The 15,666-nt window shown below is 37.1% G+C and overlaps 1 protein-coding gene across 3 annotated transcripts in view; it reads left to right on the top strand.

Moving 5' to 3' along the window:
- The window catches only part of pxdn (peroxidasin), a 73,992-nt gene extending 70,838 nt beyond the window's left edge, over positions 1-3,154 (top strand). For all 3 annotated transcript variants that reach the window (XM_066714718.1, XM_066714639.1, XM_066714589.1), the window contains one exon: positions 140-3,154. In XM_066714718.1, the coding sequence (XP_066570815.1) occupies positions 140-265 (126 nt within the window). In that variant the 3' untranslated portion in view covers positions 266-3,154. The remainder of the gene's footprint in view (positions 1-139) is intronic.
- Positions 3,155-15,666: the final 12,512 nt, after the last annotated feature.

Genomic DNA, 15,666 nt, shown 5'->3' with positions numbered 1-15,666 from the left:
GTGGTAACTGGCTGTCATCTTTTTGTAATTTAACTGCTGACTTTATTGGGAGCTAAGCTTACTTAAATGTATTAAACATTAGCAGAGCTGTGAATGTTTAGCCTAAGCTAATGTTTTGGTTGTTCTGTTTGCATTGCAGGATGCCCAGGTCACATGTTTTGTGGAGACTTGTCCTCCAACAGAATGTCAGAGGCCAGTGAAGCTAAAAGGAGCATGCTGTCCTGTCTGCTTGAATCCAACAGTGAGCAATGACAAGACAGTATAAAACCCAATACTGAATTTCCATAAAGCAGATCTTGTGCTGTGCCACCAACCATCAATGTTCAATTGCCTCATTTTGTTTAATTTTAATTATTTTATGTCCCATTGTTTTCACACTCCACAATCACAAAAGTGCAGGTATGACCCATCTCCTTCCTGGCAGATGCATTTATAATGCCTACTGGGTCCAGAACATGTGGGAAACCCCTTTATTGTTGTTTGATGTACATGCTCTTACGTTTATAAAAAGATCTTTACGTGCTTGGTCAGAAAAGTAGGGATTCACGTTTGCAAAAAGTATGAAAGGGAAGCAGATAGTTCAAATGACAGGGTGATTATTGTCTGCCATTTTGTGTTTTACAGCTTTCTCAGGTTAGAGATGCCAAATATTGGTGCTACTCCCCTCTCCTTTATTATCAGTGTAGCTACGAAGTACAACCTTAAAAGTATTGGGTTTCTAAAGATATGCAAAGCTTCATATATAAATCCATTATGTGCCTTTAATCTTAAAACACATTTGAGATACCTTTTCTTTTAATACTCTTGAGACATTTTACATATAAAATGACTAGAGTTACTTTGGCTTTTACTAAACCTTTTAAGGTGCTTATATATTTTTCCCCTTTGTATTACCTAGTTACATATGAAGATAATGTGAAAACTTTAATACTTTTTTTATTCAGAATATGTCTACTGATTACGTGATGTATTTTTTTTTGTTCCAATGACAACTGTTCCTTAACTAACATCTGGTGTTGAACCTTTTTCTTTTTTTTTTCCAATTCTTACCTTGGATTGATTTTTTTCTAGTAATGTAAATGGACACAATTTGGGAACATTTTCATGTGTGGCCTGACTGCTCTCCTGCCAAGTTGCCATGTTGGCGAGTTGAAGGCATTTCTTTTTTTTTTTTGGTATATTTTGTTCCTGTTTAAGAAAAAGGAAAATGCCATTCTTTACCACTGTAGGGGATAGCTTTTAAATATATTTTTTTCCATTGCCTTAATGTTTGTTACTGACCTACCAAAGCAGTATTTGCTGTTATTACACCAATAACATGACTGCATTACAGTCTCTCTGTAATGGGCTATATTTCCTTCACTGAAGGACATCAGCCATACCTCAGAACAGGCTTGGTGCTTTGAACTCTTCAGTTTCTTCATCCTGTGCCATAACCAGCTTCCAGTGACTACATGGATCAATGCAAATACATTTCCCGTAACTGGGTTCAAACCACCAGATAGGTTTAACTTATAAAATCAACACATTACATGATAGCTTGGCTATAGGCTTCTATGCAGTGAAAACCTGCCATCAAGGCATTATTTGCCGATGGTGGGTACAGGTTTTGGATTAATAAGGGCCCGATTAATCTGCAGCTTGTGAGGAGTATTCTTGTCTGCATGGTACAACACTCTTGAAAAGCAAGACACTCATCAATTATAGACCGTAGCAAGAACTGGGACATTAAGTTGTAAGCATTGTAAAAAGATTACTGCTACTAATAATGCTAATAAATAAGTAAATGTCAGTAGAGTTTTATTTAAGCCTGCCATGTGCATTAAATACTTTTCATACAGTACTTTATTTTGAGCTCCATGGTCTTTAACAACAACCGTGCAGGTCATATGCAATAAATTACAGTACCTCTCATTTTCAGGTCTGTCCATTTCTTCTTTTTCTGTAGATCTTTTTCCAAACATCTGTTTAAGAGCCTGGAAGTGGATGTATTTAATTTTGCGTTGTTTCACAGCCGTTCCTTGATTCATACTGCATGGTTTTCAGAGCAATTTTCGTAATGTTTAATATTTATTTCAGGGTAACATATTGACATTATGGCTGCCACTCTGAGTTTTGTGGTAACATTTAAGAAGTGGTGATGTTATTTAACGTGATCCTTATTCTTTCACTTCCTGACTCCTAATTGCCAACTAATGGAAGCCATCTGCTGTAATTCTGAGCTGGAAAAGATGTTGATCATTTTACAGTTTATTGCCATCTTTTAAGGCAACAGTTTGAAATAACCCTCCTTGACAGGAAAGCATAGTAAGAAAATTAGCATTTTAAAACAAATGTCAACTTTCTTCCAGTTTATGGCCTCACAACTCCTCTTCCTTGGCACCCCCTTTCCAAGTGTCCCTGCTCAGATACTTTTGAAAGTTTGCTTGCTTCATTTTTTTGCAATACAATGCAATCATAGACAAAAGCCTTTAATGTATATCAGTAGGTCAAATCTAAAGACCATGGTGAAATTTTCATTTAAAAATCCATGCCAAAATTAAGCAAGCTACATGTGGTTACATAGAACCAAATGCTGGATCTCTTGGTTGGACACACATACACAGACATTGTGGGAGACCTTCACTACAGAAACCCACAATCTCTTTCACATAGCTAACATCCTGAAGGCTATTCTAGAATAATAAATGCATGTTTCACCCACACTCAGTTCTTTGTTTTTTTATCTCTTCTGCATTTCTGTGTCTGGCATGCCCGATTATGGAAAATGACAGCACACACACTGACTGTACAGCAGCTGAAGAACATGTTTATTTTATTTTCCATGTTACATGTTTTTACACTGAGTGCTGGTCTGATTTGAATCTCATGGTTACAATTAAATGCATCTTTGAAGGAAGTGCAAGACATTTTCTCATCCACTCCTACTTATCCCACTCCCTCATCTCCAGACCAGTTTTGTGGCCATTTCCAAGATAATGCACTGTTCTGCAAGACTGAAACTGCTTTAGCTACACTGTTTTAAAATGACAACAATGAATTAACAGAATATCTTTTGATGTTTGTATTGTAAAAAAACATACATTTGCCAAAAAATTGTTTGCACTGTAATGTATGCCTCTCAACCAAATTAAATAGGCCACATTTTAAATTATCCTATTGTGCTCCTTTTCTTTTGTGGGGTTTCTTGGATGTAGTTCCAACATGCAGAAATTGAGTAATTGTGTGTGTGTATTGATCAAATATTTGATCAGTGCATTCTACCAGTGCTCACTTATGGCTCTGAAACCTGGTCACTAATGCAAAAATGAAGTGACCAGCAGGAAGTGCGGACGACCCAAAGAAGCAAAGAAGCGAAAAATGATTGAAGGAATGTGAGAACAAACTCAAATATCTGACATCATTAAAAGAGTGAAAATGTTCAAATGAGCCAGACACACTGCAAGAAGAACAGATCAAAGATGGACAGAGGAAGCTATTGAATGGATCCCAAGAGATGAGAAGAGACCTGGACAAAATACACATGAAAGGTGAAAAGATTAAATAATAAACCTTGCAAGCGTGACATTGAAAAGAGAAGCTGTAGATCAAAATGTGGAAATACACTGGCATTATTTCATCCAGCAGTGGATTAATATAGTCTGATGAGGATGACATATTTATATAGCTTATAGATATAAAGATGTACACAATTGCTTGTCCAGCTGTATCTGTGTGTGTCTAAGTGGATGTGCACTTCACTTATAGTGGACAATGTACTATATAAAATAAGTGTTCTTGGAAGCTCTTGGAAGTGCTTTATTCATATGTTTAAGAAACTGCAGTACAAGATGACTTTTATAGATTACGTTAAAGTATGCTTAACAAAAAAACTGGCTGCAGGCTGCTACACCACATAATGTGCTTTCTGGATTTTGATCAGATGCTGGTATTCGTAGTATTTTTCTTTTTAAATGCTAATCTGGATTGACACCTTTTAAATGTTTTTTTTTTTTTTTTTAAGAAAAAGTTAGACACACTGTAAACATTATGCGGTGTATAGTCCCCTGGCTGTTCTGTTTTAAAAAAGTCATGCTATGGTGAAGTGTTTAATTTCATGTTGATGAATAGACTGGTAAGGTGGGGGAGCTCTTTTATAATAATTTTGACTAACTTCATGTGAAAATTGTACCCTGTGTCATTTAGCCTGTGTGTTGAATGTGAACTTTCATATCATGTCAGTGTCCTTAGTTTCCTTCTCTTTCTCTTATCCAGGATGACCATATGTTGGTGTTTAACTCACTATGCAACACTGCGCAATTGTTGTGATCATTACTGCCTAATACATTGCAGGTAATAAGTCTCAAAATCCCTTAATGTACCCCAGGGCAAATGTTTCATCTGAGCTTCATGGAGTCCTTCACTATTACACAGTTTTAAGACTAACCTTAAAACACATTTGGGAAATTGAGATATAATACAGAAGAACAATCATGTAATTATGATGCTAAGTTTTCTTTTTTCAATATAAATGAATAGTTCATTTACAGGTTTGGTTTTCTGTCTCAGGTCGTGGTGATCTTCGTATTGTAACAAGTGAAAAGTCATTTAGCAGAAATGTTCATATGCATTACATTGGTGAGTGAAATGTATTTTATTTTTTACATGGAATGCAAGTGCCCCCTCACCCCCGATTGTTTGACTTGCCTAAATATGTTTGTGTAGTTAGACATTTATTCATCCATGCATGTTCTGTAACTGCTATATCCAGTACAGCATCTGAACATTCAGGTCTTTTATAATTCAAACATCCCTCTGGTGGTCACACAGTGCATCACACATTATCCCAGATATGTAGTCATATTTTATATTTTCTGATATGGTACCTCTGTCTTTTTAAGATATTAAAAATGCATTTACAATATATAGTGTCCAGGTTATCTTTCCATGTCGAACTTATTTAATTCCTCAAATAATATTTTGAGAGGCTGAAATGTGTTGTGTATTTTACATTCATGAAACATTTTATTTACTAAACTGCGGGATCTGTTTTTATAAACTCCAGCTACAATATGAAGCCAAGCCGTAAAATCTACAGAATCTCTGTATGCTTTCTTCTTTGTTAATTTTCCTCCACATCTTTCTAAGTGGTTTAAAGTAACATTAACATAAATTAAACATTCTGTAACCAGCCTAGGAATAGATACACAAAGAGTCCAACCTGCAGGAAGCATCTGTTGACATTGTTATTTTTTTGCTGGCTGTATAAGGAAATCCCCACTGTTGTACACAATACAGTCATCATGATAAATAATTATTCCACAGTGTTGCAGATGTGTTTACTGTTACAAATGGGCAAAACCTTAAAAGCCTTTATTTTAAAAAATATGTATATAATAAATCTGAATTACTTTTTTATAATATACAAAAATCAGTAGTATGTTACATTTCTCATATAAGCGTTTTCTATTTATTTTGCATGTTACATTATTGTGTGTTGTTAAAAGATGATCATTTTTAATTACCTTTTTACGTTTTGTGGTCTGAAGGAAATAAAATACTGTTTGGCCTAAATGTAAAAGCGTTATATTTTGTGCCCCCAACACAGCACATCATCCAAAGAACACCATCCCTGCTGTGAGTCATGGTGGTGGCAGGATCATGTTATGGGTCGGTTTCTCATCATCAGAGACTGGTACAGAAGACAAAAAGAATGGAGTAAATTACAGAAATGTCCTTGAGGAAAACCTGCTGCTCTCTGCAACGAAAATTAAACTGTGATGGAAGATAACATTTCCACATGACAATGACCCAAAGCACACAGCCAAAGCCACACTGGAGTGGCTAAGGAATAAAAAGGTAAATGTCCTCGAGTGGCCCAACCTAAATCGAAAATCTGTTGCATGACTAAGATTACTGTCCATCAGCCCTCCCAAAGGTCCTTGACAGAGCTTGGACAGTTTTGTAAAGAAGAATGGTCAAATATTGGAAAACGTAGGTGTGCAAAGTTGGTAGAGACCTATCCCAACAGCCTACCAGCGGGTTCCCAATAGCTGCTTCTACAAAGTATAAACTCAGGGGTGTGGAGACTTATCTAATTATGATATTTCAGTTTTGTATTTGTAATATAAATTGCACAATAAAAACTTGTTCCCCCTGTGTGGAGTATGGTGCATAGATAAGAGGAAACAATCCTTATTTTAATGTGTTTTAAATATATGTATACCCAGACAAAACAAATATAATCAAAGGTGTCCCCCCCATCCTGTTGCACAGAGGACAATGGTTCAGATCAAAGGCTTACCCACAAAGGCATTTCCTGACTGACTCCTCTGGGTAAGCATATCCATCCCAACACCTTATTAAACCATATACACAGATCCAACTGCACAACAGACTAGGTTAGATGTATGTATTTGATTTCATAATAATCTCCTTGGAAAGGGATACCTTAGACTGCTCTCACTTATACTTTCCCCAGGGCAGGCGGGAGTCTGCCTACTGAAGTGTGTGTGAGAAAGAGATGAAATCAGAAACTTTGCTCATGTAACCGGAAAAAATACACTAGGGGACGGATTAAATCAAAACTTTGACCCACCCGCTAATAGAAAACTACAGAACTGTACTCAGTTACAGCTTCATTTTTAGTAAGATGACCCTTTCTTCTAATCAGAAATGTAACTGCTATGATGTACAGGATTGTAGTTTCCTATTAGCGGGTGGGTCAAAGTTTTGATTTAATCCGGCCCTCGGTCAGAATAAATGGGGAAGGCCTTCATGCAGCAGGGGACTAACACTTGTTTGTGTGTGTGTATACAGCACTGGAAAAAATTAAGAGACCACTCCAAGTTCAGATATTAATGTTAAGTGGTCTCTTAATTTTTTCCAGAGCTCTATACATATATATATATATATATATAAATCTGGCCATGACTAATAAAATTGAATATTCCTTCTCTCTTCCAAATTGTCTACTGGTATCAATTAAATTAAATCTCTATATCTATCTATCTTAAAAATGATTATGAATCCAAGAGCCTCCAGCTTGAGAACGCCCAGATGAATCATGGACATGGTTTAGTTTACAGTACCACAACACCATTTCTGTGCCAGCTTATTTGGGTCCTTTTTCTGTCTCTGTCTAAGATCCATTTCTACCCTTTAGTCATTTTCAGGAGGATTGGCCTGATGTCAAGAAAGCCCATATTTATGGCAACATAGATACATAGATACAGACTGTTACTTGCCTTAACATGATCTGAGCAGGTATTCAAAGCGTCTTAAAGTATTCGAGACAGTCTACCTAGAACATTAAACTATTTCTGTGCATGTGTAAAAGCAGATTCCAGGATTGCCTTTAATTTCTTCCATATCTTACACAAGCATTCCAGTCTCTGAAACCAGGCCTTTACAGTAGGATGCAGATACTAGTACAATTTCAAGAAGTATAATGCCTTTACACATTACCTACACTACACATTGGTCAATGTCCTGGAGTGGCCAAGTCAAAGCTTGGACCTCAATCCAATTTAGAGTATGTGGAAAAAGTTGAAAATTGCTGTTCACCCCATCCAACTTGATGGAGCTTGAGCAATTTTGCAGAGAAGAATGGGTAAAAATTGTGGTGTCCAGATGTGTGAAGCTGGTAGCAACTTATCCACACAGACTCGTGGCTGTAATTGCTGCAAAAGGTGTCTCTACTAAATAATGACTGAAGGGAGTGATTATATTTGCATTCACTAATTTTCTGTAAAGTAATTAATTTAGAACAATTTGCAGATTATATTTTTCACTTTGATATTATGGACATTTTCTGTGTTGATCAGTGGCAAAAACTCCTGAATAAAGCCATTCTGATTTCAGGTTGTAACACAATGAAAGTCCAAGGGGCGGTGGGTGAATACTTTTGAGAGCCACTGTATATATAAAGTTACCTTCACAGTAAAAGCTGATTTTTCAAAGAAATAAAATAATAATGATATATTACACAGCATAATGGGAAGCAAGTTGACTGGGTTAATCATATTTCCAATCTGCCTATGCTGAATTCTGAAGTTTCTGTTTGCAAGTACAACACAAAGCCAAAAAGACAAAGATGGATCCATTGAAGGCCTTGTGCAAGTGCCAGCTTTCTTTCCTTACTCCATTAATTATAACTGCTTAAATAGAATATATCCTTTGGCGGGAATTAAAAGTAAGAGTATGCTGAGTGAAGGCAATTGATTTCAATACCCCTACACAAATGTGATATGTGGGACTGCCATGGCAAGATCTCTTTAAATCAATGTGTTCTTAAAGAAAAGAGCATTCCTGTGCTGTGTCAAGGAGAGGCAGAGTACAACCCAATCATAATGTGATCATTACAAGTCTTTTAATAGCATCTCATAGCATCGAAAATGTCTCTCAAATTGGGCTGGGTTTCTAGGATGGATTGAATCAAGTTGAAAGTATTGCAATTTATGTCAAAAGACACCTCTCTTCTATTTAATCTATTTATTACACATATGAATATGAATTACAGGGATAAAATAAAGTGTTTTTACTTTGAACAGGTAAGGTGGGTGAAAGGTGGATTTTCTTCACTACTGAAAAGGTGATCCTAAGCTAATTAAAACCATGGTAATGTATGGAGAGATACAGTAAACAGGAGGACAAACCATGGAAAACTGAGGATTAAAAATCTAAAACATGCCACACGTGCACATTTACTGTGGAAAACTTCGGGAAAATGATTTACTTCCCAGCAACTTGTTTTCACAGAAATGTGCTTTAAATTGTGGCATATTTTTGATAACCATGTCATTTTTATTCCTCAGTTATTTTCTATGAATTGGATCCCTTCAAGAATTTCAAGAAAAGGCTGAATTCTAAGAAAATCCTGACTTGACACTTACCGGGACACACATACAGTCAAAGATTATGTGATCTATGAAAAAACATGAAGCACAGCAATTGATCTGGGTTTGCTTGAACCGAGCTGCATGCCGTGATGATATTTTCTGAGATGTTGAAGGAACATTTAGCAAGGAGTAAGTCATTTATTTTGCACACAGCCCTTTTTGTCTTCTAAAATGTTTTGCCAATGCCTTTTATGCAACTCCATAGATGTTTTATTACATCTGTTTGGAAATAGTTAACCTTTAAAAGCAAATATATGTAGGCCATAGGAGCAAAACTTTGAAATTCAGGGTCTTGGAATTAGCCTTGCAAATGACTGCTATTCCAATATTTATACTACATGGATGTGTCTGAACCCACCTAGTTGTTTTCTAAAAATCCCCCAAGTATTCATACTAGTAAGCCCTTTGCCCAGTCTAAAATCCATTTAATATTTAAATGTAAATGCAATCCCCATATATGGTTGTCATTTGGAATGTTTTTTCAGGTTGGAAAATAAACTTCAGACATCAGGAGATGACATCATACAAGGGTTATACATCAGATTTATTGCACACAGACAGAGTTGACTAGTCTGGAAAAAGAAACAAAGCCAGCTCCTAGTGTGTGAGAGTCTGGCTCAAAAGCACTCACGTTGTTTGTCTTCAGTTTAACATTTTTGTGATGAGAGTGAGACTTAAATACTCAGATTGTCATTTTGTGTTTGGTTTCTTGTGTTTTTTTTTTTTTTTTTTACTTGTAGTCTAAACCATTTAAGCTTGAGCCAGATTGCATAATTTTCCAAGTTTATGTCTGGCTTCAATTCTCCAGAATGTCATGAATGTTCTATTTTAGGGTTTACTGATCAGTGCATGCTTATATCTGTTTACCTTCTGCTATTTTTCTTCTTGGCTATGGACAAAACATTGCTTCACCATGTCTTTTGGATACTCTAATGAACAAACCTGCCTGAGAGATACTTGCCATTACAAATAATGAGAAACTGATCCCTAATAGTAGGAGTATACTTTTTTTAAGTAAGGGCAGGAAGCAAAATAAAATACATCAGCAAAGGACCTCAGATATATTTAATGTATTTACAAGATCACTAATGTCAAGTTACCATGTGACCCCTTAATCCCCTGGATATTTTGTGACAGGGCAGGTTTTTAAAGTTGCCCATAAACTTTTTTTGTTAACTGGTCTTAAAATCTTGGCGAAACTGATGTTTTTGTTTAATTACCACAAGATACCTTTACAATACAATATAATTAGGTTTTCCCTCTGGTACCTTCTGGAACACTTTAAAATTAAGCTTAAAAGCCTGTTTTAGTTTTTCTAAACAGGGAGTAGGTGAAAAAAAGCAAGTAACTTTTTTTCATTATTATTTTTGCAGGCACAGAACTTTAGTCAAAAGTTCTTATCAGTTGTATCAGAGCAGCTGATCATTGTAACATATTAGATCTGGTAGTGCTTGTGTACATTTCTGAGAAATATAGAAAAACGACTACTAGATAGTGCAAAAGTACTGTAAATGAAAAATATCAAAGTCTACATTTATTTGTTGTGCTTGAAGAACATTACTGGCTTGGCATGCTTCCTTGTTTTAAGTAACATTATCAATTTACACATTCATGTGTTTGTTTCAGGGCACCCAAAGTGCAGCCATGGGATGCTGTAGGTCTTTCAGAGCTGCTATTAGCTTCTCTGACCAATGCCCTTCTTACCTGGCAGCTCAGTTTGGGAGGAGAGTTTGCTCTAAGCAGATTTTGGGTGGTGTCATATACCTTCCACTTCTTAATGATCGACTTGACTGTGCTCCAAGGGCTATTCAATGCCTTTGAAATCTTTGTATTCCCCTCCCCATATCTGTGTCTTTCCATAGCTTTATCCTGGAGTATCTTTGCTTTTAATGCACTACGCAACTGTGGGCCCTTATGGAGACAGGTGTATTCTAAAATCATGAGAACCTTTTATTGCACACAGAGGGACTCCATTCAACTCATTGTGTGAAATCTGAAGGCATTTGGTTGAGCATATTTAGGAGTGTCATAACAAAAGGGTTAAAAATGTATAAAATTACGACTTTTCAGGTTTTTATTTTTAATGTATTTCTTCTGCACTTTTTTATGTATTCCCACATTCCACATTTGGAGTATGTTATTTAAATTAAAGGGAAACAAATCCCATTAAAATGCATCAAAATTAAGGTTGTAACACAACAAAATGAAAAAAAGTCCAAGGGAAGTGAATACATCCTATAGCCACTGTGTATGTGGTGAACTCCTGTACATGACCTCAATCCATACCTCTTAGATGAACCGGAATCTCTGCTGGGAGGAAAGGTAAGGGGAGTCATACACACACTCATATAATTTATGTATGTATTCATGTACGTATCGCAAGTCCTGCAGAACAATACAATTGCATTCCCCAAAAATAAATGTATGAGTTTGATATAATGTTGTAAACACTGTGCAAACTATAAACAGTGCCGTGTGGCCTAGTACAAGGTATGCTCAATGTTAAATGCATACTTTACTTGAAATTAGATGTGCTTGGGATTCCCGCCAGGTCTTATAAATCATCTATTTGGTATGTTGCTGGTCGGACAATTCCCACCACCCTCTCCAGGTGTCACTGGCAGCAGCTTGGCTCACCATGGGACTTTGTTTTCTTTCCTTGGGAAAATAACAAATTGCAGTCATACCAGAGGGAGTCCAAAACTACTGGCGTAATCAGAAAGCTGTTTTTAATAAACACATGTGAGTTCCAAGCTTGTTTTAAGTTTTCTTAAAAATGTTTTCTGTTTGTTGTCCTGTTGGAATGCAGCATTGGAAAACAAAATAAAACTTACAAGACACAACATTAGATTATTCTTACTTAACATAGTATCGTGTTATGTTAACCTTTGAGTGAAGAATATAACAAAATCTGTCAACCAGGTCAGTAAAATAATTCAAAGAAATCAATCAATCAGCTCAAATTATCAGACATATATCACAAAGCAGTTAAAAGGAAATCCACACAAATGTGTAGGGATAATGCACATCCGATTCTCCATTTTCAATTATTGATCCCAGGTCGATGACTCTGTGGTTCTCTGGCTTGGAAGAAGTGTTATAAAAAATGGTAAAAGTTTAAATCCTTTATTGGGAAAATATTTAAGAATTGTGTATATTTTGATGTGCCTATACACCGATCAGACATAACATTATGACCACCTGCCTAATATTGTGTAGGTCCCAAAACAGCAGCAGATCCTTTAAGTCCTGTAAGTTGGGAGGTGGGGCCTCCATGGATCGGACTTGTTTGTCCAGCACATCCCACAGATGCTCAATTGGATTGAGATCTGGGGAATTTGGAGGCCAAGTCAACACCTTGAACTCGTGATTCATCAGACCAGGCCACCTTCCTCCATTTCTCTGTGGTCCAGTTCTGATGCTCAAGTGCCCATTGTAGGCGCTTTCGGCAGTGGACAGGGGTCAGCATGGGCACCCTGACTGGTCTGCGGCTACGCAGCCCCATACGCAACAAACTGCGATGCACTGTGTGTTCTGACACCTTTCTATCAGAACCAGCATGAACTTTTTCAGCAATTTGAGCTACAGTAGCTCGTCTGTTGGATCGGACCACACGGGCCAGCCTTCGCTCCCCACGTGCATCAATGAGCCTTGGCCGCCCATGACCCTGTCGCCGCTTCACCGCTTTTCCTTCCTTGGACCACTTTTGATAGGTACTGACCACTGCAGACTGGGAACACCCCACAAGAGCTGCAGTTTTGGAGATGCTCTGACCCAGTCGTCTAGCCATCACAATCTGGCCCTTGTCAAAGTTGCTCAGATCCTTACACTTGCCCATTTTTCCTGCTTCTAACACATCAACTTTGAGGACAACATGTTCACTTGCTGCCTAATATATCCCACCCACTGACAGGTGCCATGATAACGAGATTATCAGTGTTATTCACTTCACCTGTCAGTGGTCATAATGTTATGGCTGATCGGTGTATGTAGGTTATATGTGAATATGGCATGTTGCATGTCAACAATTAATTGCTGCTGTTATTGATGTTTGAGGTTTTTTTTTCTCCAATTGCATTGTCGTATATTTCTTTTATATTGAGCCAGAATTGGAATTGGAATCTGGGTCTCACTCTAAGCTACAAATAAATCTCACAATACACATATAAAGAGCAAATAAATCTCACAATACACATATAAAGAGCAAATAAATCTCACTATACACATGAATACATACACTAAAAAAAACACTTAATTTTCTTTCCTCACACACAATTTTGGGAAACATGCCCTTATTATAAGGAGAACAAATTCAACACTTCTTTTTCAGGACCAAGAATAGCACATGCAAAAATGTATCCAAGCAAATTATTTTCTCAGTGCCATCTTGTTGTGTTGTATATTTACATTTGTCAGATTTCAGGAAGGTGCTAATCCTATTTTTGCCTCTTCTGCTTTACATTTGTACTGGAATCAACCTTTTATTGGAAATCTGGCTTCTGTTCACAGCTATCTTTCTCTGTCATCTGAAGCTCAGTGTATTGTGAACACGTGGGCAAACAAGGCAACTGTCTTTTCATGATCATGACACATATGGACATAATAAAACATTGACATCAGATGGAGAAAGGTCCTCAGCTGGGAAACATCCCTTCCCCAAGTTAAAATAGGACTGTGAAACAGCTGCTGCAGAAAAACATAACAACAATTGTGTTAAAACTCGCCTTTGTCGTAAATGACACTTCCAGTTCTGTTATTTTATGGGTAATGTATTTATTTATCATTTATTAATAGTATACTTACTTTGGATATTTATTATTATTTCATGGCATTATATGAAATAACAGAAAACATGATGATATTCAATGCGACAAAACAGGAAGTTAGTAGCCCAGTCATTTTCCAAATCTCACATAACGCACTCCTTTCAAACATGTATCCTGTGTCCAGTCATGTATCCACACAATCAGTAAGGTGACACAGGGATTACAATAACATTTCAAACAAATTGTAATTTTGTCCCATGTGTAGTGTGAGGTACACTTGTAAATTTCAGTAAAAGTGAATTTAAGTATCACCAAGAATCCTAGAATCTTGTAGAATTCCTGCAATAATTGGACGCAGACACCAATTCCAGAGATATAAATTCTCAAATTTATTAAAAACAAAGATAAAATGTAGCACCACACTAGTTATACAACAAGGGAAAAACTAATTAAAATGCACTCAAAATCAACAAATCAAAGACAAATCACTTCCCTGACCAAATCAAAGAACATGGAATCACATATGATAACACACAAAACGTTACACAAAATTACAAACACATTGACTACAATACCGGTTAGTAAGACGAAGGTGAGTCTCTCATTAGTATTGTTAGTTGGACATTAAATAACTAATGCAGGTTAGTATTTAAGTCAAATAACTTCTCGTTACATATATCAGTCTCATTTACGTTTGGGTGCCGAGAAAGATTATATAATTTCTTGTTACCACAATTCTCCCTAATTGATTACTGTTCAATGATTAAGGATAGGCAGGGCCACCTATAATCTAGTGTCTATTAGCATGTGTCAATTTCAGACTAAACAGTTAAACGGGAATGAGAAGATATTTCTCGGCGTTGACAGATTTTATTTCTAAAATTGTCAAACAAAACAGTTTAATGCAACACTCATTTATATTTAAGAAAATACTAAATGATTTCACACATTCTAAAGTTTATGACTCACAGAATAACATTTCTAATTGATTTCTCAAATGTCATGAATGATAAACTCCAAACTGTTGAACTTATCTGAGAGAGAGGCCTCTCTGCCTTCGAGATCAGATAAAAACACACGGCACGAGGTCCGTGTGGTGTGGAACAAAGGCAGTCCGGTTCGGCTTTGTCCAATAACTTCCACTTCAGTCGATGCTCCTGGAAGTTTCGCGAAAGTAGAGTCTTTTCCAAACAGATTTTCCACGGGTTTGAAGGCTCCAAGGCTGTGCACAGGATGTCTTCTTTTTAAGCAGGGTTTTCCACCGTAGTACCTTGAAGACAAAGTCTTTGAGGAAAGCAGGGCCCTGTTCGTTTCCAAGGGTCAAGTTTCTTAAGACTCAATAGCTATTTAAATGACTGAACACTTCTGTATTACAGTCGACTTGTCCAGCTGTAAAACTCCACGGATCAGATGGGTACAGGCCGATGTGCGCAGTTTCTAAAGTACTTTACTTAACAAAGTCCTTTAAAAGAATTCTTCGTACGGCTCAATCTCCTTCTCCCAGTTAAACTCTTCTGTTGCCGGCAAAGACTTAGTTGGTTTCCGGTTCTGGTTCTGGCAACAGAGCAAAAAGTTGAGCTGTGGCAGCGAGTTTCTGGTTCAGGTGAGAGAGAACAAAAGAGATGTCGTGTGCTAGCTAGATCAATAGACGATTGGTTCTTGAGTTTGTGAGATTGGATTTCGGTTTCAGCCCCCAGTGTCCTATTGGAGGAGGCTCGATGTATGACTGATGTCAATCCATACCATCTTTTGGAAGTGCCGGTTGGCCTGGGTTCGTAGCTCTGTGTCGGGATTTCGGCTCTCGCCTGCTTCGAAGGGTTTTATGACCGCCATACCCTATTCCCCAGACATTTCACAGCAGGGATTCCAAGCCATTTGGCCCATTCTCAGTGCCATCCTCCCAAGACTGCCACTTTGATATAGAACAGTTCATGGGACGATGAGCTCAGGAAATCTGATAACTTTGGGGGAGAGGTCTTCTTTAGATCAGAGCTTCAGCTAAGGTTCTGAATGCTCTTATC

This window comes from Amia ocellicauda, chromosome 1 (assembly GCF_036373705.1).
Source record: "Amia ocellicauda isolate fAmiCal2 chromosome 1, fAmiCal2.hap1, whole genome shotgun sequence".
NCBI classification, from domain to species: domain Eukaryota; kingdom Metazoa; phylum Chordata; class Actinopteri; order Amiiformes; family Amiidae; genus Amia; species Amia ocellicauda.
This window is presented reverse-complemented; position numbering and strand designations above follow the sequence as displayed.